The 23,430-nt window shown below is 61.8% G+C and overlaps 2 protein-coding genes across 3 annotated transcripts in view; one reads left to right on the top strand and one right to left on the bottom strand.

The window, feature by feature from the left end:
* Positions 1–23,430, top strand: part of LOC308518094 (melanoma-associated antigen B4-like) — a gene marked incomplete at both ends in the record, with an annotated part of 362,175 nt that overhangs the window by 83,698 nt on the left and 255,047 nt on the right. The gene's annotated exons all lie outside the window — the stretch shown is intronic.
* SNX18 (sorting nexin 18) lies at positions 816–22,644 on the bottom strand (the record flags this gene model as incomplete). Of its 2 annotated transcripts, none has more annotated exons than XM_081089695.1 (2): positions 816–1,810; positions 21,015–22,644. In XM_081089695.1, the coding sequence occupies 2 exons, from the start codon at positions 22,642–22,644 to the stop codon at positions 1,767–1,769; spliced, it is 1,674 nt and encodes a 557-aa protein (XP_080945821.1). In that variant the 3' UTR covers positions 816–1,766. The 2 variants fall into 2 exon arrangements, with proteins under 2 accessions (XP_080945821.1, XP_080945820.1); XM_081089694.1 differs by lacking the exon at positions 816–1,810 and adding an exon at positions 6,689–9,077.

The following is a 23,430-nucleotide window of genomic DNA, read 5'->3' on the forward strand; positions in this document are numbered from 1 at the left end:
TCACGGGCTCACCTGACAGCAGCAGCAGCAGCTCCTGGATGTGCCAGAACCTCCCGCCGCCACCAGGCCCTCTCCCCGCCAAGAGCTGTCCTCTCGGCCCGCGGGGAGCACGCGGGGAGCACGCGGGCCCCGGGTGTGGTCCGGGCAGCCCAGCCTGCCTGTGGGTGGGCCCGTGGGTGGCTTCTTCTCTCCGCGGCAGGCGGGCCCTGACCTGACGACTCCCTCCGTGGCTCCAAATCCAGGCAGAGCCAGGACCGTGTGCCCTCGGCCACTTCCTCGTTCCTGAGCACACGGCCCGGGAGCGGACGGAAGAAGCCAGGAGCGCCGTGTGCCGCCTTCCTCCTGGCCGGTCCCGAGCGTGGCCCCCCTTTCTCATGCGCCTGCAGGGAGGCCACGGCCCCGCTCTCAGGGGTCCCCACTCCGTCCCAACACCTGCTGGGGTCTCTCGCATCCCTTCCCCTCGATCTAGCTCAGAAGACGTAGCTGAGGAAGGACACCCCGTCCTGACCTGGCCCCGCCCCACGCTGTCCTTGCGACCGGCTCGTGGCTTGTTCTCCGGGCTCCACTGTGGACTCGGTGGAAGTGCTGCCCGGCCCCCGAAGGCCAAAGCCCCTCGGTGCCCCCTGAGCTGCTGGCCCGAGGCCTGACCCGCATCCCAGAGTTCGTCCCTCTGGGGTGTCTCCCAGGGGCTCAGAGCAGTGGGTGGGGAGGGGGAGGTTCTGATAGGGTTCCAGAAGCATCCCCAGCCTCTCGCAGATCCTGACATGAGTTTTCTCATTTCCCTTTTTATTTATTTTTACTTTTTTATTGATTTCAGAGATGGAGAGGGAGAGAGAGAAACATCAATGGGAGAGAATCATGGACCGGCTGCCTCCTGCACGCCACCCACCAGGGATCGCGCCCATAACCAGGTGAGTGCCCTGACCGGGAACCGAACCGTGACCTCCTGGTCATAGGTCGGCGCTCAGCCACTAAGACGCCCTCTTCCTTAGACCTTGCTGTGTTTTCTGAATTCTTCACAAGGAGCCCATATTCCTTACGAAGTCGGGAAGACAGACGCTGCTTCTCACGTAGATCAGAAGGTTCCCTGGAACAGGGTGGCTGTGTTTGCAGCGACAGGCATAAAGCACTGGGGTGGGAGGGTGGCTGGGGCCTCTGCCGGGACAGCAGCTCACACATCACTCGCAGCCACAGCTCCTCTGGGCCTGGGGGCAGGCGGGGGGGGGGGGGAGGACAGGACAGCAGGGGGTGTCCTCGAGGCCTGGGCGGGGGCACACACCGCGAGTGTCTCCGCTAACAGCGTGTCACTGCAGCACAGCCGGTCCTTCCAAGGTCAGCCACACGCACTGCCACGGGCACAGGCGCCAGCCGGGCCTGACACGGGGCCGGGCTCCGAGGGTCGCGCGGGACACCGGGAGGCGGGGAGAGCAGAGGCCGGGGGGGGGGGGGAGAACGGCGCTGTCACTTCCACAGGAGATGGCAGGACGGAGCCCAGGGTGAGCTAAGCGTGAGGCGCACGTTTCCAGGGAAACTAAAAGCAAACAGAGCAGCAGGAGGAGAGGGCTCCGCACACAGAAGCTCCAACCCAGGACCCACAGCCACCCGCAGCGGCTTCCCTCCCGGGGCGGCCCGCGCCCCGCCCTGGGCCCAGCTGCTCCCCGTGGGTCACGGGAGGTGGGGCGGAGTCCAGGGTCACATGCGAAGAACATGGAGCAGAGACGGAACCTTTCTCGTCACCACTGTTCTCACGTGGCATGAGGAATAGCTCACCCAACATCCTCACGCTCTCTGCCTCCACATTCGGAAGATTCTAGAAGACGACAGAAACGACAAAGGACCCGGTGGCTGAGAAGCAGGCTCTGCGCTAAGTCCCGCCTCACCTCCTGCCGTGGCCGCTGGGCACACACCTGCCCTGGTGCCCGTCCGTCAGCATGGAGCCCTGGCACGTGTGCCCGCCCACAGCGCTGCCCGGGGACCAGGTGAAACTGCTGGACGGAGGGCAGACTGTGCCCGCCCCGGCCATCACACGAGGTCGGCGGCCTGAGAGAGACACACGGATTTTAAAGTTGCGGCCTCGCCTGGTTCCCACCCCGCTGCTTCCTGCTGATAAGAGGGCGAAGGACACCCGTTCTATTTAACAGTCGGCTCGTTCTCAAGGTCCCTCGTGCTCAGGCTCTGCATGGAAAGCGCCGTCTCGGCTCTGGCCGCCGCACACGTGGGAGGAGAAGGGACACCCGTGATGAGAAGGGCCGGGAGGCGGCTTTCGGCGCAGGCTGCTCCCCCAGAGCGACTCGGACAGGCCCATCCCCGGGGGGCAGTCACAGGTGACTAAACGCCCCAGTGGGGGGCGTGCAGGAGGCAGCCGATCCATGAGTCCCTCTCATCACTGATGTTTCTGTCTCCCTCTCCGTTTCTCTCTGAAATCAACAAAAAACTATATTAAAAACACGACAGGAGCCGCATGGGCGACTTCGCTAATTTCAACAGCCGTCCTTCCCGAGTGTCACACCTCCACGCAAGGACGAGTAAGGCTTGACTCCTTCCAAACCCTCGGCCAGTCTGCGGCGGGGAATACACGCCTGGCCGTGGCCGCCAGCAACGCGCCGCGCTCGCTGGGCGTCGCCGGCACCGTGCACATCAGACCAGCCCAGGACCTGGACGGGACCGCGTGTAAACCCAGTAGGAAGCGGAGCCGGCTTGATTCCCGAATCCCAGCACAGCCAAAGCAAGTCCCAGCATCCACGGCGTCAGCATGGAGATAAGGCCCCACAGGAAATGACTGCCTGTGATGTCACCACGGGCCAGTCAGAGGAAGGGCGGGCCGCCCTCTGCCCTCACAGGCCCTGCCCAGCCCTCTCGGTGAGATCAGGGTGGGGGTGGGGGTGGGGGGCGAATTTAATTACAGCTCACCTCAGCGGGGTGGCTGCTCGGTGCCACCCACAGTGACGTTGAAAGAATGAGGAAGGAGGGAGGGATGGAAGGAGGGAGGTAAAATCCTAATATGAGTAAGATAAGCTCAGCTGCAGAGGCCAGTGCATGTCAGCAGGCTGTCCAGTCCAGTGAAGAAACGGTGTCCTTGCGTCAGTTTCCATGGGGGCACGGCCGGGTCCTGGAGGCTGCAGGTGGGACGGAGGCTGCTGCTCAGCTGACCTCACGGAAGATGCTCCCCGATTCTACCAGGTCGGCCCACTGTAACCCCAAGGCCGTTCAAGGTGGACGAGGAGGGCAGGAGAGTCACGTGGAGGTGCCTCGGTGCTGGTGTGGGGACGATGCCACCACCGCTGCTGGCGAGGATGGAGGGCCCTGGGAAGCTGGGAAAGGCAAGAGGAAGGACTCTCCCCGCCATCTCCCGGGAGGAGCGCAGCCTGGCGCACCCAGAATTAGCTCAATGAACTCTATTCTGGGCTCTGCCTCCCGGAACTGAAGGCAAGAAATCTGTGGTTTCCAGCCACCGAGTAAGTGACACTTTGTGCAATGATGACAGGAAGCAACACAGTGACTGAAGAGGCTCCCCCGTTGCTGGGACACTAAGTACCAGCCCGAGCCCACAGGGAGCCCGACGACACACCGGTTTCCACGGCGCTGACGCCAGGCTTTTGCCGAGGAGAAGGGGAGGCACCGCGCGGCCTGCTTTCGGCCAGGGCCTGCCCGCCAATTGAAAACAGGAGAGGAAAACAGCAAAGACACCCCAGTTCATCTGCTGGTATTTGCACAGCAAACACACCACCACACGAGCCGGCGGGACTTCTGAGTCACCCGCTCTGACCTCGTTCCGACCGTCAGCCTATAAATATGCCCAGCGCTGCCTAAACCCTGGGAAACACAGAAACGCAGCCGACGGGCTGGAGGAGAAGCGAGAACTGCACCAAGTGCAAGAAATGCCAGGGCCGCGGGCGGCGGGCACGGCCGAACCCGGGCCCAGAGGAGGAGTGGGGTTCGGCCAGCGGAGGAGAGTGGGGGGCCGCGGGCGGCGGGCACGGCCGAACCCGGGCCCAGAGGAGGAGTGGGGTTCGGCCAGCGGAGGAGAGTGGGGGGCCGCCGGCGGCGGGCACGGCCGAACCCGGGCCCAGAGGAGGAGTGGGGTTCGGCCAGCGGAGGAGAGTGGGGGGCCGCCGGGGGCGGGCACGGCCGAACCCGGGCCCAGAGGAGGAGTGGGGTTCAGCCAGCAGAGAGTGGGGAGCCGCCCCGAAGGGCTTGCCCAGGTCAGTTGGCACGATGTCCAATACGGTGTGCGGGTGGCGGCACACGAAGCGGCCAGTGAACTGCCAAGTGCTGCACAGCCCTTGTAGACGCAGCTTTTCCGTGGTCCTGGACCTGTTCCCCATCTTCATGAGCCATAAAGCCTTCCTGGCAGGAGAGGGTGAGGGATTTGCCCCGAGTCTCAGGGCCGGGTCCGGGGACCGTCCCGGAGTCCCTCTGGCTCTTTCAAGGCCCAGGCCCTAACGAACGAAACCCACACCGTGGTTCATTTTAATCGTTTATATTTAACAGGTCACTGGTACAGATAGATGATAGGTAGATAGATAGATATCGGTATGTGTGTGTTTATATATACATGGTTATTAACTTCAGAGAGGAAGGGAGAGGGAGAGGGAGACGGAAACATCAATGATGAGAATCATTGACCGGCTGCCTCCCGCACGCCCCACGCTGGGGATCGAGCCCGCAACCTGGGCAAGTTTCCTGACCGGGAATGGAACCCTGACCTCCTAGTTCATAGGTTGACCCTCAGCTACTGAGCCAAGCCGGCTGGGCAACCCTCCTTTTTAAGTTCTTTTTTTTCTTGTCTCCCTATTTTAAAATGTATCTTTATTTTTAAAATAGAAAATACATTCAATCATTGGAATTCAAAGATATAAGCAGGTAAACAATGAAAACCTCCCTCCCTCCGACCCACCTGGCCCCCGGACCCCAGTGCACTGTTACCTGGTTGCCGACTGTCAGTCTGTGCGCACACACGCATTCACCTTCTAAGCTTGCACTGGAAGGACAGCGGTAACACTGCTCTGCCCTTTTTTCCCTGTATTTTCTTGGGGAAACTCCCTCGTGCATGTCTAGAGCTTCCTCGCCTGCTGTTCTTGCAGTGACTGGCGCGATGCTCTGTACCCCGCCAGGTACCTGTGCGACGCCATTCGCCAGGAGACCGCCCGCCAGCAGGAGCTCCTCCGCTCACAGTTACTCCCGGGCTCTGGAACGGGCCGTGGGACAGTCCGCGTGTCAGGGATGGCCCTTCTCCAGGACCTGGCTTGCTCCCCCGGCAGGTGCCCTGGCTCAGGTGAGGCCCACAGGCCTCACGCAGGTGCCGCGGGTCCTGGCCACACGCGGGCGCCCAGCCCTCCGGGCGGCTCACCGGGGCGTTCGCTCACCGGCAGGGCCAGGAGACAAGTGACCGAACCACAGGCGCCGAACACCGGCCGATTCTCGGGAACACCGTCAGGGTCAGCTGGACCGAACTCGCTAAAGCCGGAACTCCTCCAGTTTTTAAAGCATTTTTCTCCCCGAGGGAACCACTGACTCAAACACCGCATTTTCTAGACCATTCCATTGACCCAAAGCAGGACCACCAAGCTGTGTCGGCCACTCGGTCCACAAGAATGTTTTGACTTGGGGCGGGGCTGCGCCACCGGCCACCAGAGGCACTGAGCTGGGCTCTGCAGTGAGCATGCGGCCGTCACTGGGAAATGTCCGTGTGGCCGAGGTCAGGGCCCTGTGCTGCCCGCTCCACCCGTCCCAGCCTCAAGTGCCCACTTCACAGCTGGGAAAGCACAGGCGGCGATGAACTCGTGATCGATTGTGAACAGAAACGATCTGAGCTCGTGACCCTGGCTGTGGCTGTGACCCTGTGGCTGTGGCTGTGACCCTGTGGCTGTGACCCGTGGCTGTAGCTGTGACCCTGTGGCTGTAGCTGTGACCCTGTGGCTGTGGCTGTGACCCGTGGCTGTGACCCTGTGGCTGTAGCTGTGACCCTGTGGCTGTGGCTGTGACCCTGTGGCTGTGACCTGTGGCTGTGACCCTGTGGCTGTAACTGTGACCCTGTGGCTGTGGCTGTGACCCTGTGGCTGTGGCTGTGACCCTGTGGCTGTAGCTGTGACCCGTGGCTGTGGCTGTGACCCTGTGGCTGTGGCTGTGACCCGTGGCTGTAACTGTGACCCGTGGCTGTGGCTGTGACCCTGTGGCTGTAACTGTGACCCTGTGGCTGTGGCTGTGACCCTGTGGCTGTGACCTGTGGCTGTGACCCTGTGGCTGTAACTGTGACCCTGTGGCTGTGGCTGTGACCCTGTGGCTGTAGCTGTGACCCGTGGCTGTGGCTGTGACCCTGTGGCTGTGGCTGTGACCCGTGGCTGTAACTGTGACCCGTGGCTGTGGCTGTGACCCTGTGGCTGTAACTGTGACCCTGTGGCTGTGGCTGTGACCCTGTGGCTGTGACCCTGTGGCTGTGACCTGTGGCTGTGGCTGTGACCCTGTGGCTGTAGCTGTGACCTGTGGCTGTAACTGTGACCTGTGGCTGTAACTGTGACCCGTGGCTGTGGCTGTGACCTGTGGCTGTTGAACAGCCCGTGGCACTAGAGTTGCCGTGTAGAGACAATTCCATCTGCAATTACATAGAAACCCAGGCTGAAGCGGGCGCCCTCATGTTATAAATCCATATCAGAATCATTAATTACAGAAATAAAGACAAACAGTGGCATGAAGGGCATGATAGTTTATTTTAAAAAGCGGTACCACACTGATCTTCATGACCAGCGTACACATTATGATGGTTTTTCTCTTGGGTATTCACATCGCAGTATCTTTTATACTGAAATGTTTCAACAGGACCAAGAACGTTAGAGAAATGAAGACTCGGGTGGAAATGAGCACGGGAACCCCGGGGTCCGAGCACAGAGAGTTACCTGAAGCCGCCGAGGACCAGCAGCTCGGGGTGTGGTCGCCGGGAAGCACAGCAGTCCTCCAGGCGGCAGCGTGAGCGTGCACTCCGGTGCCTCCATCTTTAGTCCGTATCATCGACGCCCTGCCCACTGTGGCCCAAGCACAAGCCTCTGAGACCCCTCAGGTCGTGTCCAGGCTGCCAGAGCAGGAGTTTAGTGATTTTAAAAAGAAGATCAAACCACCATCAAAATAAAGAGGCAAAGAAAACGGGTTTTCAAATCATTTGAAAGCATAGTGCATATTTGCCCAATACAGACCCAAACGTAGAGCAAATGCTAGAATTATAATCTCCAAACTTCTGCCATAAAATTAACATTTATACACACATGGGTTTTGCTTATCAAACTGTATTTTGCCATCAATGAGAGGAAGTCACTCCCGAGAGAACAATGAATTTGGTCACCGCCCCACGTCCCAGGAGACGACCTAAGGAATACAGTGTTGGTAAGTCATGAGACCCCGATCTTAGAAACCCTGCCCGTGTGAGATTCCTCTCGAGAGGAACTGTGCTGTGGAGTAATTACGTCGATACCTGCCCTTCCTCAACCAGCGCGACGCACCAGCACTCCCGCTGGCCTCTGCTCTGCTCTGCTCCACGCTGGCGCGCAGGGCTCGCAGGGCTCCCGCGGCCGCGTAAGCCTCCCTGCCTACAAGCAGCAGGTGCCGCCACCGTCAGGGACAGTCGCATCTCCAAACGCAGCCACGCGTTACTGAGCTCAGCAAGGACGAAAAACATGGAGATCCGGGCGCTTCCAGCCAGAATCTTTGTGCTTTTTTAAATGAAGCTGCTTGGGAATCTTTTTGGTATGCGTCAGCCTTTGTATTTTCTTTAAAAGAATATATTTACGGTAATTTTTAATGTTAACTGTCCTGGGGCTTATCAGTACTTAAAAATAACAATTCTTCTTGCTTTCAGCATCTGGAATAGAATTACTTCTGGTCCCTCCTCAGATCAACGCTATTTGCATCACGTGTAACACTGAATTTACAGACATCCCTGAAAAGTGGTCGATTAAGTAAACGAGTGAGTGAATCACAGTGGAGTCTCGATCGGTTAACAGTGTAGATCCATTAAAAAAATCACACTGAACAGGAAAAGAAATCTTCAAGCTAAAAAGGAAAGAAAAGAAACCCTCCTAGGCAGAGCCGAGCGTGTCCTCACCGAATCTGTGCTTGTCCCGCGGGCCGGCCCCTGCCTCCGTGGTGAGCGGGGTGCGTGTGCCCCGCACACAGGCCTCCAGGACGCGGGAGGGAGGCCACACGGAGCCCCTAAGGGAGCAGAGTGCCCCATCGCCTCCCCAAAGGCCCGCAAGTCCCGGAGGAGCACAGCCCCTCTGCCGCGCTCACACGGCGGCCGGTGCCAGCTGACCCTCCCGCCCGCCCGCCCAGCGCCTCGTGCGGTCACTAGCAGGCCGTCCCTGGACGCACTGGCCTTTCGCTCTTTCGATCAAAAAGTCGTGTTACTTTATAAAGGGGGCGGGGAAATGAAAGCCCGAGTCTAAAGGCACGAAGTCGCACAGCTGCTCTCATCGGAGTTTGTAAACAGAGAACAGGCTGAATTTCGGGGACCCCAGTCTGTGGGCGGGAAAGGCATGGGGCAGGCTGGCCCAGGCGCCCCGAGACCCCGCGGGGCTCTGAGGTCTGCCAAGTCTGCACTGAAGACCCATCCTCCAGAAAGCAATAAGGCAAAGAGTAGAATCGTATCCCCGCTACGTGGTAGTGTAGGCGCGCATAGTGTAACTCAGCTACGATGCGGCACCGCCGCGCCAGCACACAGCCAGCCCGGCTGCGGGCACAGAGCGGCCTGTGCCCACGGGAGCGGCGGCAGCTGAGCCGTCTGTGCTCCGCTGCGGAAATCACCCTGGAACTGGAGCGCCCCACGCGCGCCCGGCACTAGACGCTGTCGTACTTGTGAAGAGCCTCCTCCAGCTTCTGCGTCACTTTCTGGAAAAATATGATCTGCTGCTGCAGGAAGTGCTGCATCTGGGCCCTGAAGTCGCGCACGCGGACCTGGTGGAAGTGGTGGATCTCGGCCAGCGTGGCGAAGGAGATGGTGTTGCAGCGGGCCTGGATGCCCTCGGCCTTCTGCGCCTCCATCTTCCCCTCCTCCACGTGCCGCCGGCTCTCCTTGACCTTGGTCAGAGCACCTGCGGGGAGAAGGTGCGTTCAGACACATGCAGGGCCCAGGAGCAGATGGGCAAAGGTGGGTTACAGTTGTTTGTATAGAAAATAATACAATAATTAATACAGGAATAAACTCTGGCCCTAACCGGTTTGGCTCGGTGGATAGCGTCGGCCTGTGGACTCAGGGGTCCCAGGTTCGATTCCGGTCAAGGGCATGTACCTTGGCTGCGGGCACATCCCCAGTAGGGGGCGTGCAGGAGGCAGCTGATCGATGTTTCTAACTCTCTATCCATCCCCCTTCCTCTCTGTAAAAAAAATCAATAAAATATATTAAAAAAAACAACTCTGTTTCGACGACTCACACCTGTAAACCTACCTCTGCCCGCTCTGTATATTGAGTTTTATCATAAAAACAATGCCCCAGAGGACGCACACCCTCAGAAAGTCCTGGAAGGAACCGCTGTGAGGCCCCAGCACGGGACCTGGAAGCGCGCTGGCCCCACGCAGGCCCCACCGTGACTGCTGCCCGCAGGGGGAGCGGCGCACGGGGCTCCGACCGCAGTCCGCCCGCCAGGAGCCCGGCGCCTGGAGCCCGCGGCCCAGGGAGCGAGACCGCCGCCTTCCTTAGGGGCCGGGGCTGTGCGGATGACGACCTGGGAAGGAAGCTGGAGGAGCCAGAGCCGCCGGTCAGAAATGTCACCAAAAGGCATCTGCGAGGGGCAGGCGGGCACTGGGCCCGCAGGGTCACATGGAGACAGAGGTGGACGGTGCGGGGTGGGAAACAGGACATCGCAGCTCTCGGGAAGGGGTGATGCTAACGCTCGAATCTCTGGACACGGCAGCCCCAGAATCCAGACTCCTGGCCCTCATCCTCCTAGCCCAGGGGAAGGAGCGAAGCATCTAGAACACCTGTCAGCAGCCAGGGGCCACGGCCTGAGGCAGGCAGGAAGGGAAGTGGTTGAGAAGCGCAGGTTGACGGCGATGAAATGTACAGGGGAAGCCCCATTTCTAATCTCTCCCATCTCCTCCCAGAGGACAGAGCGAGCTGGTATACAATAAAACCTGCGGAGGGCAGTGTGCTGTTTTCAGACACAGCTCAGAGACCCGAGACTTTAAAAGCCACTGACAAGCACTAGGCATACATTTGCATGTGTGTACATTTTCATTTATTTTTTCTAAATGTGATTTTTTTTTTGAATCCTCCCCCAATGACATGCTCAGAGAAAGGAAGGGAGGGAGGGTGGGAGGGAGAGAGAAGTGTATCTTGGCTGCCTTCTGTACATGGCCCGACCGGGATAGAAACTGGATGTGCCTGGCCGGGAAAGGAACCGGCAAACTGCTTTCTAAGTGGACGTCCCGAAGGAGTCAAGGAGAATCTAAGACACATTTTCTCCCAACTGTGAATTCATTTAGGAAATGAAACAAACGCTGCTCTCTTCAAAGTGCCCACAGGTTCCGGGGCAGGAACGTGACTCCCTGGCACAGCCTCCGTGGAGGACCTCGTGTGCGAGCAACGGCCACGGCGCCAGGGCCCCGCCTGCAGGCTCCCGAGGAGGCCGCCGCACAGCACGCGTGGCCAGGCCCCGCCGTGACACCACGGGAGACAGCGTGAGCGAGCAGCTGCACGAAGTGGGTCTGTGTCCAGGGAAGTGCTCAGACGCCCCCGGCAGGCTGGGGTGCTGGGGACGGGTTGGGGGGACAGTCCACAGGAGCTGCCACAGCAGCAGCAGAGCCTGCTGGGCAGTCCATGCGCGGCCTCCAGCCTGCGGCACCCTCACACCAGGAACCCGGAAGCCGCCTGACCTCTTCGAGCCTCTTGGCCTCCAGGAGCTGAGGAAGAGGCGGGGACGGGGCCTGAAGGGGAACGGACTTCACGCACACGCTCGGGCACTGGAAGGAAGCGAGCAGGAATGGGAAAAGCCAGGCGGCGCGGCGAGCGGGAGGTGGGCGGCTGGGAGGGGACCGGCGCCCGCACCTGGTGGGCTCCGCGCACCCTCCCTCGTCTTCCTCACGGCAATTCAGAACCTGTGAGTGTATAAAAGAAACTATCGGTTTTGCAATTTCCCCCTGGAATCTTACTAACCTCATTTAGTTCACGAATTGCGCCTGGGAAGTCCTTCAGTATTCGTAAGCGAACTGGTCTCCCTCCCTGTGCACTAACACAGCAGGATGCCGCAGACCGAAGCACCGGGAAGGACGCACGGAATTCTAAGCGCAAACGTACGTGGAGGGAGGGCTGCATCGGCCCCTCGCCCGCCCCACGGGAAGAGGGTATAAAGCAGGAACCACCCATGGTCACATCCGGTCCCTTAGGAACACACGGCAGCTTGGGTGCAGGTGGACTCCAGGCAAACACTTACTTTGCCAACTAGGAACGAAGGACAGGACCAACCGCGAGGAGGGTGGCACCCAAAAGCCCGTTCCACCGGGAATGGGTTCGCGCGGTTCAGAGCCGCCGCAGGAGGTGCAGGGGCTGCAGGAGCAGGAGAGGTTTCCCAGGACGCGTGGGGCCTGTCTTGGCGGCTCCCGTCATTTCTCGGGGGACACACACACGCCTGAAGCAGCAGGAACTGCACCCTCTGACCTGATGGTGCTCACACTGGGAATGGCCTGGACACATTTCTACCCTGACATCGCTTCCTCTTTAAAATGCTGACTATCACGAGAAAGGCAGAGGCAGCCACTGTCAAGCCCGCCTCGGGAGTGTGTGTGAGCTGGAGAAAGCTGCCGGCAGACAGACCGACAGCCCCGCCCCCGCGGCGGGACCGCCCACAAACCAAGGCCTCGGTGAGGCCCGGTGCAGCACCTCTCCGTACCACGCCCAGGAGGAGTGTAACTAAAGCTAAAGACGTGGCCCAGAAACTAAAGCACAAAGGGAACACACACTTTTTAAAAATATATCATAAAATCCAAAAGCAGGCAAAGGTTTTCAAAGCCTCTCCTGTCCAGGTGGCTCCCGAGCGGAACCGGCCCCGGGGCCTCCAGCAGACCGGCCACCTGGCCTTCAGCACAAACAGGGCGAGGGCGGGCGACAGGACACCGCGGGGAGAGGTCCCCGCCAGGAGACAAAAGGCCACCTGGCTCCGGGGGGCCGGCATCGAAGGCAGGGGCAGCGTGAGGGCGGGCGCAGCACACACGCAGCGGCTTCCTGGGCGAGACCGCGCTGGACGGCCTGGGACAGCGCGTGGTCAGCAGACTTCACGGAGGGGACAAACGCAGGCAAGTGTTCACCTGAGAGGAAAGGACGGACGTGGAGCCGGGGGCGCTGGACAGTAAGTGACAGCTCAGAGGGACACAGCCTCAGGGAGGCAGCCACGGAGAAGCACAGCGCCCGTCCCCCTGAAAATACACCCCAGGACGGCTGAGGCCAGGAAAAAGGCAGGACTGAGCGGGCGGCCTACGTCAGCCCCGCCCCCGCCTCGGGAAGCCAGGCGCGGCCACACCACTGGCCACGGCCACAGCCACGTGTCCTCGGGGGGGGGGAGGGCGGGAGCAGCACAGCCTCTGGGAAGGCAGACGGGCAGGCGTTTCCAGCTGAGACTCGGTGTCACTGCCGCGCGAGCTGGGCGCACTGCTGGAATGTCTCCACAGATACAGTTCGCTCCGAAACAGTAACCCTGAGACCCACGCCAACGGGGGGCAGGACCTGGCCTTTCTTCCATCCCTGAGGCTTTGTTCCTTGTAAAGGACCGAAAGGGCCGCAGAACAGTTTGGGGTGCAGTTCTCTCTGCCTTACAAACAAGGGGCTGCATGACTTGCCCCTAGTCCTGCCACTGACTCATGCCAGAGCGCTGGCCACCCCTCCCCACCGGCCGCTCCCCGCTCCGTCCCACACAGGGCCTGTGCCAACGCGGCTGACAGCCACCCTTTCCTCACTGAGCAAAGGGAAGCTGACAGTGGCTGGGCTGCTGCAGGGCTGTCACTAACAAACCCCAGCGGGCTCACTGTCACCCTGATGGCAACTCCAGGCCCCTGCCCCGTCCTCGACCCACCCACAGAAGCCACGGCCTGCATCCCCCGCCTCTCCCACCCCTTCCCTGGGTGGGCCACCTGGTGCAGGCTGGAGGGAGCAAAGGTGAGGTAGCCACCACCTGGTCTGACCCATGTGTTCTAAGTTTTCCGAGGGATTACGTTGCGCATGCTCACAATGCACACACACTAGCCAAAGCTCAAGAACCGAATCCATGACAGCTCCTTCATATCATAACCTCAAAGGGCTCAGGCTCCAAGAGACTCACTTTATAGGTCCAGGATGTCGGCAACCTTTTCAAAAGCGTCACAGCCTGCGGCAGATCACCTCCCAGCAGGCCTCCCCGGAAGCAGGCCCAGGTCATTGTTGCTCTAAGATGAGTGGGCAGAGCGTGGTGTCATGTGGCCCATCGGCACCTGTAGGACCCCAGCGCCGGCCAACAGCAAACAGTCACCGACATTAACTGAGCTGTGTTGCTCCTCCTGATTGGCAGAGAAATCAATTTCCTGGGAACTTCTGCCCCAGCAAAATGTACTGCCCCGGGCATCCAGGCACTGAGCCACCCGGGCATCCAGACACTGAGCCGCCCGGGCATCCAGGCACTGAGCCGCCCGGGCACCCAGGCACTGAGCCACCCGGGCATCCAGGCACTGAGCCGCCCGGGCATCCAAACACTGTGCCGCCCGGGCATCCAGGCACTGAGCCGCCCGGGCATCCAAACACTGTGCCGCCCGGGCATCCAGGCACTGAGCCGCCCGGGCATCCAGGCACTGAGCCGCCCGGGCATCCAGGCACTGAGCCACCCGGGCATCCAGACACTGAGCCGCCCGGGCATCTAAAATTCAGTTGAAGCTGACAGACCTCCCTTCAGGCCCCCTCTGTGCCCTCTCTTCCCCCTGCTCAGGACCCCAAGGGCTGGCTGGCTGCTCCAAACGCTCCAAGTCCCACTAGGCCTGGTTTCTGCTCCTGAACATGTGTCCTCTCCTCAAGCAAATCTCGTGTTCCGGTGAGTCCTGTCCTCCTAGGACCAGTGACACAAAGGCCCCGTCGCTAAGCAACAGGGATCCAAAGCTACATTTTCCCCTTGAAGATGACGTTTTCAGAAAAGCAAGCACCTGACTGAATTTTGAAATCATGAACGTGCCAACAGTATGCACTGGATTTCCTGTCTGCCCAGGGCCTTGCCCCAGAAACCCAGCCGGTGCGCCGGAGCAGGAGGCACGCGAGGGGAGCCGCCAAGACCGGACCAGGCGCTTCTCACTCGCTGGCACATGGACATGTCGAAAGAAAATGCTAATTTGGCCCAGTGGCCTACTTTGCTCTCCTTCACCAGGGCCAGCCCGCGTCCGCTCACGCCCACCACTGCGCGCCCCCCCCCCCCGCCCAGTCCTTACGCTCCCGTCTCTGCTCCAATAGTTACTTTCATTCTTTTTTGAGAAAACATCTCAAAAACCTTAGTTTCTTTTTTCTAGGAAGAGAAAGAACGACCGAAGCTGAAATAAGTCCATGAGAAGCCGCCCCACAGCTGAGCTCCTCCCTGAGGGGCAGGAGGGAGCGAAGGGACTCTCTGCTTGGAGGGTGGGAGCTGAGACCGCCACGCCCAGGGGGAGCGGACGGAGCTGCCTCTCAGAGCGCAGTCACAAGGGCACTTTCAAAGGACACGTCGCTGGCTCTCAAGTTCTCTTCCCAGAGGATGTCGCGTCTTTACCAGTAGAATTGTAGCTGCAGGCCCCTGCTTGCAAACTGTTGCATAAGCAATGCTGGCGCTAACCGCTGGGCAGCACGGCCTGTTAACTCCTGCACCCACGGTGCCCTCTGTGCCTGGCACTTCCCATGGCTTCATGATCGCTACGCTTTGGGGACAATCCCTACGTGAGCTGTTTAACCTTAGGGGCACCAGGACCTTGGCCTTCTCTTACCCACTGGAGACAAAGCGCCCAGAAACACAGGTCTGAAGACAGACACGAGACAGCCTCCAACAGGAGCACGCCCAGCCCCACGCTGCCACGAGTGGGCCAAGGCGTCTCTGCAGGCAGCAGGCAGCTTTCCCGAAGGTCCAAGGTGGCCAACCCAACATAACTACGGGCAGGAAGTGGGTCTCTAAGCTCCTCCAGGCCCAGGCCTGACCTTGCCGGCCATTCCCAGCCTCTCTGAACCTGCCTTCTCCCCTGAAGGCCTCACTCCTGCCCCCCACGGAGCCTCAAAGGGAACTCTAGACCCGGAGAGCCAGGCCCTCAGCCAGCCCCGCGGAACGTGTCTGCGTCCACCTGCCCTTTCCAGGCCACCTGGTGCCTGATCACCGGGACAGCCCCTCCTGCCTGTGCTCGGCCAACAGGAGCTTCCGGGTGGGCCAGGCTGCCGCTGAGGGACGCCTCCGGGGCTCAGTCCCTTTCTGGGGTTCACCTCCTATCTGCAAGTTGGGAAAGTGAGAGGATTTACCTCCAAGCCCCCAATATCTATCCATCTCTCTCTCTTTCTCTCTCTCTCTCTCTCTCCCTTCCTCCCTCCCTCCCTCACTCACTGAAACCAAAAGAAAAACACATTTTTTTAAGTGAAAGCCAACCTTAGCTCAACGCTGTGAACAGCCCGCCCTGCTCCCTCTCCAAGCACCTCCGCTGGTGGCTCCACGGCCCCCGGTCCGCAGGTCCTTTATGCCCCTCCTGTAGGCACACAGCCCCTCTGCCTCCTCCTCCCACCCCCACAGACACCCCGTCAGTCTTGCCTCACCCCACCCGAGCCACCCTTTCCTCTGCCACCAGGACCTGTTCCTCAAAGGTGTGGCCCACCCGGTCACTCCCTGCCTGACCGGTGAGGCGCCCTCCCTCCCCGCCCCCCAGCTGACCGCAGATCACCTGAGGGCTTTTCTAAGGGCCCCAGGCCTGCACTGACTCAGCAGAGCCAGGCGGCCAGCCTACTGCCGTGGCCACTCCCAGGCTGCTCCAGGGGCCACATCTGGCCTGGCCACATCTCCCCTTCCTCCCCGCCACCCCGGCCCTGAGGAAAGCCTGTCCACTCTACTCCGCTGATGTCCAGCGCGGCCCCTCCCCTCTCCACTGCGCCTCCCCGGTCCCTGGTCCAGCCTCCGTCTCTCGCCTGGATCAGTGGGCAGCTTCCTGCTGGCTCCCTGCTCCCACCTGTGGCACCTGCCCCTCCCCACTCGATCCTCACACAGCCCCAGGAAGCCTGGGTCGGACCAGCTGTCCTTCAGGCCGCGGCTCCATCCCTGCTCCAGCCCCATCTCACCCGGCTTTCCTGCAAGTCCGACCACGACCCACAGCCCTGCAGCTCGGCCTCCCGGGCCCTCAGCCCCCACCGAATCCTCTTAGGGGTCACCTGGCCTCCTCGTCGCCTCGCCTGCTTGGCACTCGGCCCCGCCAGCGCCCTGGCTCCCGGGACCCCTGGTGGCTCACTCCTTTAAACTTCCTTCTGCCTCCCCAGGCTCACTTCCTGCCCCATCCTATGTTCCCCGCACGCCCACTCCAGCGCACGTTACATTAGCATGTGTCACTGCGTGTGCTTTTCATGTTTCTCCATCTGCTAGCCTGCACCCTCCACAAGGGCAGGCATCTCTGCTTTGGTCACTGAGACAACCCTAGCATCTTTTTTCAAAATATTTTTTATTGATTTTTAGAGCGAGAAGAAGGGAGAGGGAGAGAGAGAAAAAAACATCAATATGAGAGCAAAACATCAATGGGCTGCCTTCTGCACACACCCCACTGGGCATGTGCCCTGGCCAGGAATCAAACAGCAACCTTTCCGTACCCGGGGCAACGCCCACCCACTGCCCCACACAGGCAGGCACAGCCCCAGCACTAGCAGTGCCTGGTCCACGGTGGGCACTGAGCTAGCTGCTGAATAAAGCCAGGGTTCTCTCCCAGAGGCCTCTGAATAAACCCAACGACTGAGCAGCTCCCCCCTTAGCCACCGTCCTCCCACCTGCTAAGTAACGAACTTCTCTCTCGGGAGAGGAAAGGCAAGTCCGGGGGGCGATGGAGGGTTCTAAGGCACAGGGATCCTCCTTCACGGGGGAGTTCAGCCTGGGCCCACGGGGAAGGCTGGCTGCCTCCCACAGGCGCGTGGGGTGGCAGTGGGGGCAGATAGGTGACTCAGTTTCTACCCAGACTTCAAGCAGAGGCGGAGTGTTAGAGCCTCTGAGACCTTCTCCCTGGCTCCCTCCCAGGGCTATTTTTAGCTCAGGAGGCAGCAGACAGGGAAGGTAGCCCGGCCTCACCCCACGTGCCCTGAGGGCCGGCCATCTTTAATTCATGTGGGAGGGAGCCCTCCCTGCACGTGGGGAGGGAGCACAATGGCGAAACTCCAGACGGGAGGGCGGGGCCAGGGCTGGGTGCCACTCCCGGCTGCTTGGATGGAACAGAAGGCTGCATCAGGAGCGCTCAGAGGGCCCCATTCAAGAGCACAGACCCCGATGCCTGTGTGTCCTCCTCACACCCTCAGACGGACAAGCCGCCTGGCCGGGCCTCACACCTTCCTCAGGATGAAGAATGTCCCCTGGAGGGCCCTCCAGCTCCCGGCCCACAGGCAGGAGCAGAGGTAAAACCACGTTTCTCATCACCAAAGGCTTACAGTCTTCCCTCCGGCAACACTCCCCTCGAGGTGAGCCTGCAGCGTTCAGCCGTGACTCACTGCCACGCACTGAGCGTTATTATCTACGAGAGATTAGTCATATCTTTGGAAATAGAATGAAATAAGCTAAGAAACGGACAGCCTCTCTGTTGTACCTCAAACTCACCAACATCTGCATCCCTGTGGGCAGGGATGGCCTCCTCGCAGGAATCAGTGAGCAGAGAACTAAAGGGACTCCTCTTTTTTTAAATGTTTTTATTAATTTTAGCGAGAGGAGGGGATAGAGAGATAAACATCAATGATGAGAGAGGATCATGGATCGGCTGCCTCCTGCACGCTCCACACTGGGGATCGAGCCCACAACCCGGGCCTGTGCCCTGACCGTGACCTCCTGGTTCATAGGTCGGTGCTCAACCACTGAGCCACACCAGCTGGGTGGGACTCCTCTAAAGACAAAGCAAAACGTGAATAAAATCCCAGCAGATTCTGAATTTCCATCCACTGCCCTGCAGGCTGGGAAGCTGCCTCCCCCTTCACTCAGCCCATTAACCGAAGCAGGTCTGTTTATCCAAGCCTCCATTAGCTGATGAAAAAAAACCGCCACCCTAGAATGCTCCCTCAGCTAGAGGAGCCATATGGCGCTCTTCAGCTCTGCAGGAAGCACGTACATGAAACGGTTACGTGTCAGCCCGGCCTCGGCACGAGCACGGGCAGCAGGACCAGCCCACGCGTGAGGCGCCGCGTCCCAGCCCATCAGACGCCCATCCTGAGGCGGCTGCCGAGCACATGGGCGTCCCCACGTGTAGAAACCTCCCCACGGGAGAGGGTCCACCGGCCTCCTCCCCTGCGAGTCTCCTCCTGAGCCCACGGGGCGGGAGGGGCTGAGTGAGCAGGAAGCCCGTGGGAAGACCACTCGCGGCCGGAGAGGCCCGACAGGGGACAGCTGTCCAGCACGGGCTGGCTCAGCCTTCAGCGGAGGGAAGGGCCAGCGACATCCCTGCGTCCCATGTGGTGGCCACCTGCTACAAGGCACTAAGGACACTGAGTGTGGCTGAGAACCGAGTCGTTCCATTTTATTTCACTTTAATTAAATGTAAAGAGCCGCACGTGGCCCACACAGCCAGCAGGGAGCAGCCCTGGTCCAACACAGAAAAGCAGTCTCCTGGGCCAGAGACCAGTTCAGAGGGCCAAGTGGTCCTACCGTCCCCCAGGAGTCGGGGGGGGGGGGGCACCTCATTAACGGCGTCTCCACAGCATTCGTCATTAAGAAGCACTTTCCAATCACCTCTCTCGCATCCTATGACAACAGTACAAGGCAGGAGTGAAGCGGTCTGTCTTGCTGTCAGAACAAGAACTTAAGAGATGAAATAACTCTTTTGAATTGGTAACATTCTCCCTGAGTTGAAATATAAACTTGTTACATGAATAAACAGCCAGGAGCTGCCGATGGGATGGCCGGGGCACATTCCCTGTGCGTCACCTGGTGTGACGCTCTCTCACCTGCACCGAGCCTCCCTGGTCACCAGCCTGGCAGCCCGTGCCCTGGCCTGCGCGCTGCAGCCTCAGGTGGCAGCACATTCTAAACACGTCACCTAGGGACCCGGTCCCCGTGCGTCACCCACGGAGGCTGCGACACACACCGACCATCAACACCGACCGGTGTTCTTTCCCAGGCGCCTGGAGGTTACGGTCGGTGCCCCTGACTGTTTAAACGACATCAAACGGTACTGGTGTTAATAAAGGAAGTTTCTCAAATCCCAAGTCATAGGAGACAATTTTAGCTTTAGGATTAAAAAATAAACAAGCCCGTGGTTTCCTAGACTCCACAAGCACAGCTTTAAACGCCCAACAGCTCTTAGCGCACACGACACACGCCCTTTCTCTCAAGCAACTCCCAGAGCAGGCGCTTGGCGGAGCGTGGTCCGAGCGACCCGAGGCCGAGACCCAGACCGACACCCAGACCAAGACCCGAGACCGAGCCGGGGTGGGCAGGACCAGTCACCTGGCAGGACAGCCACCTAGGTCAAGGCCACAGGTGTGTGCACTTGGCTCCACCCTCCCAACTACTCACCAACAATCTGCATAAGTGACATGAATAAACAAAGAGGCAGCCAGCCCGGGTCCCCATGGGTGTAACACAAGTGGAATTTCAATGTCAGGTCCTGCACTCAAGGCCCAAGCGTGAGACCCACCAGGACCAGCCGGGGTCAAGGATTCAAACCAATTTACGCAAAAAGAGGCGCAGGGGTGGAGGGCAGGCTGGCCAGGCCGGGCCGGCAGGGCTGTGGCTGCCTTCACAGCACCCTGCGAGGTACGGCCTCCACGGGCACCAGCACACCCAGGCGTCTGCAGGCGCCCCCCCCCCCCCCCCCCCGTGAGTCAGGACTGGCACTGGAGGGGGAGGCGGGAGACTGCGGCCTCGGGTCTGAGGGCTGACATGGAGGGACCGACAGGTTTTGTGTGGCCTCGGGAGCAGAAAGGGGACCAAGAGGCAGATTTTAGTTCAATGCAAGTCAGACCATGTCCAAGGCCAGGGGTGTCCTACCCGGGCTTGGCCCCTGGAAAGGCCGGACCCCGCACTGCGGAAGGCCAGGTGTTACCCAGGTTTCCCGGGAGGGGTTAGATGGCGCCCCCTCCTCCCCACCCTCTCGGAGGGCACTCACTGGGAGCCCTCCCCAGCCCTCCCCCAGGCACAGCCGGGATGCGCACGGGGAGGGCTGTCTCCAGAGGCCACACTGCCCTCATTTACGCTGGGAAGGAACAAAGGGCCCGTTTAGCTTCACCGAGTGTCAGGCAGCCACTATCACTAGTAAAACCCTGGGCGGCCGGCAGTTCCTGGTTCTCGCTGAGATGCCAGGACGGGCCCTCAGACCCGACGGCCAGACTCCACACATTCCACGGCGTCCCACGCCCTGGTCTGAAGACCGCTCTTCACTTCAGTCTCACGGGCTCCACAATCACAAGGACTGGGCTGAAACAGATTTCTCAAAACTTCCTCAAAGTCTACCAAGGCCGCAAGCCCCAGGCCTGCAGGAAGCGGAGGGCTTCCGCTGCCCGGCCAGGCCCCGGGAGCACTGACCCCAACTCCTCCACCGAGCCCGGGGCGGGGCGGGGCGGGGCGGGGGGTGGGGAGCGAGGGCAGACTCCCTTGCGATGGCAGGCAGGCCTCCCCGGGACCTCTAAGCCTCCTGACCCCCGGCCCTAAGCCACCCCGGGTGCTCACAGAGGCCTATGATGTTTGCGTCCCCTTCCGAGGGGGCCTGGACACAGGTACCCGCAGCGCCTGGCCCAACATTCAAATTCCGGAACGATGCCTGGACACCCCCAGGCCCAGGGGAGAGCAGCCTGTCTGTCCAGGCCGCCCCCGCTCCCAGCCCACCCCACCCGCCCCTGCCCCCGGCCTCACCTTTCTGCACGTGGATGATGTCGGGGAAGTTGGCCAGGTGGCCCTGGTACAGCGCCAGCAGGTCCATGACCGGGTCCAGGTCCTGCCGGGGCTGCTCGGCGAAGAGCTCGCCGATGGCGTCGTAGGCGTCCCCGGTGAAGGCGATGGCCTGGTTGAGGCCGGCCGAGAAGGCCTGCTGGTCCAGCTCGAAGGCCTGGCTGAGGCCGCGCAGGGACTGGCCCACCTTCTGGTACTCCTTGCGGAAGCCCGTCACCTGCTTGCGCGCGAACTCCGTGGCCGTGTGGTTGAGCTGCAGCGCGCTGTCGTCCATCTTCTTGGTGAAGCTCTTGAAGCCGTCGATGCGGCTCTCCACCTCCTGCAGGTCCAGCGCGGCGGCGGGCGGCGTGCTGAGCGTCAGGAAGAAGTTGGCGCCCACCATCTCGTCGCGCTCGGCCTTGCGCTTGCCCTGCTTCCAGGCCTTCTCGTCCGTGCCGCTGGGGCAGGTGAGGAAGTGCTGGAAGACGTCGCACTGCGCCAGCACCGGGTGGCTGGCCATGTGGTTCATCCACCAGACCAGGCCCTTGCGGCGCTTGGAGATGAAGTCCTCCTCGAAGCGGCCCGTGGCCTGCTTCTCGGGCAGGTGCGGCACCGAGATGACCGGGAACTTCTCGGCCAGGCGCGCGTACAGCCAGTCGAAGTGCTTGTAGCGCCGGTACACGGGCGCGCGCGTGTGCGTGGGCACCAGCTTGTAGGAGATGTAGCTCTTCATGCCCTTGAACTTGGTCTGCTTGGTGGGGTCGTCGATGGTGCACTGGAACGGGTAGGGGTTCTCCTGCCACTCGGGGCCGTGCGGGCCCAGCACCACGCACAGCTTGTCGCCGTCCTTGACGAAGCCCGCCGCCTCGCCCAGCACGAAGGCCTCGCCGCCCGACTTGACGAAGGTGGAGAAGCGGTTCAGGTTGCGGCTCACCGTGGCCGAGCTCTTGGCGCCCGACGGCGGGTGCGGCGCGGGCAGCGGGCCGCCCCGGGGGCCCAGCGACGGGTCGGCGCGCGTGGACAGGCGGTAGCGGCCGGGGCCCCCCGCGGAGGCGCCGTCCAGGTCCGGGTACGCGCCGCCGCCCAGCGCGCCCGGCTCGTCCGCCACCGTGGAGCTGTCGTCCCACTCGTCGTCCCAATCGTCGTCGCTGCCCTGGCTCGCCGGGTAGCCGCCGCCGTAGAGCTGCTGGGGCGACGGCTGCAGGGCGCCCCCGGCGTACGGGGGCTGGAAGGCGCCCGGCGGCTGGAAGGTGCTCGGCGGCTGGAAGCTGCTCGGCGGCTGGAAGCTGCTCGGCGGCTGGAAGGTGCTCGGCGGCTGGAAGGCGGCGGGCGGCGGGGCGGGCAGGGGCTCCAGGCCGCCGGGAGGCAGGTTGGCGTAGCGGGCCGGGCCGCCGGGGCCGGGGCCGGCGTCGGGCGCGGGGCCGGGCTCGGGCGCGCGGATCACCTGCACGTAGGAGGCCGGGAAGAGGCCGCGGTCGCCGCGGCTGTTGACGCCCTCCAGCCAGCCCTCGATGTCCTGCTCGCTGCACAGGCTCAGCACCTCGTGCTCGCGCAGCGAGATCTCGCCCGGGTTCTCCGACCTGAAGTCGTACAGCGCGCGGGCGCGCAGCGCCATGGTCCCCGCCGAGCCCGCGGCCGCCGAGGGCCGCGGAGGAGCCCACGCCGCGCGCCGCGCCCCGCGCCCCGCCCGCCGGTCGCGCCCTCCGCCCGCGCCGCGCGCCGCCGACTGAGCCGAGCCGCCGCCGGGGGGCGGGGCCGCGGCGCCCACGTCCCCAGTCGCGCGCGCCGAGCGCCGAGCGCCGAGCGCCGAGCGCCGAGCGCCGAGGGCCAGGCCGGAGCAAGCGACGCCCGAGCCGCCGAGCGCCGAGCCCGCGCCGCCGCTGCCCCCTGGTGGCCGGCGCGTGCAGCCGCCGCCGCAGCGCCCGGCAGGTGGAGGTGGTTGTGCAGGCTGGTCGGCGCGATGTCCTCAGGCTTTTAAGTGAGAAAAGGTGCCCGACAGTCCGTCCGCGCAGCGTGTGCGTCCCGGATACACGCCGTGCCTGTGCCGAGCTGCGGCCTGCGGGCCTCGAGGGGCGCGGAGGGCAGGAGCAAAGCCGGGGCGCTGTGTGTGACCCTGCGTGACAGCCCGGGCTGCGGAGCAGGGCTGGGCTCCATCCACCTTCTGACCACACCCCCTGCATGACCGTGAGTGCGTCCCCTAGCGCCCCTGCCTCCTGGCCAGTGCCGTGTACCCCGTTTTACAGATGAGGCCACGAAACAGGGGCGTTGACACCTGGCCGTCTGCGTGGCGCGCCCGGTTCAGGTGTCGGCTGCCACTGTTGCTGCTGTGGCTGCTCTTTGGGAAGCAAACGCCCCGTCCCCTCCTGAGGAACAGCTGGGGCCCCAAGCCCAGCCCGGCGGT

Source organism: Myotis nattereri (genome assembly GCF_964212035.1).
Source record: "Myotis nattereri genome assembly, chromosome: 4".
NCBI classification, from domain to species: domain Eukaryota; kingdom Metazoa; phylum Chordata; class Mammalia; order Chiroptera; family Vespertilionidae; genus Myotis; species Myotis nattereri.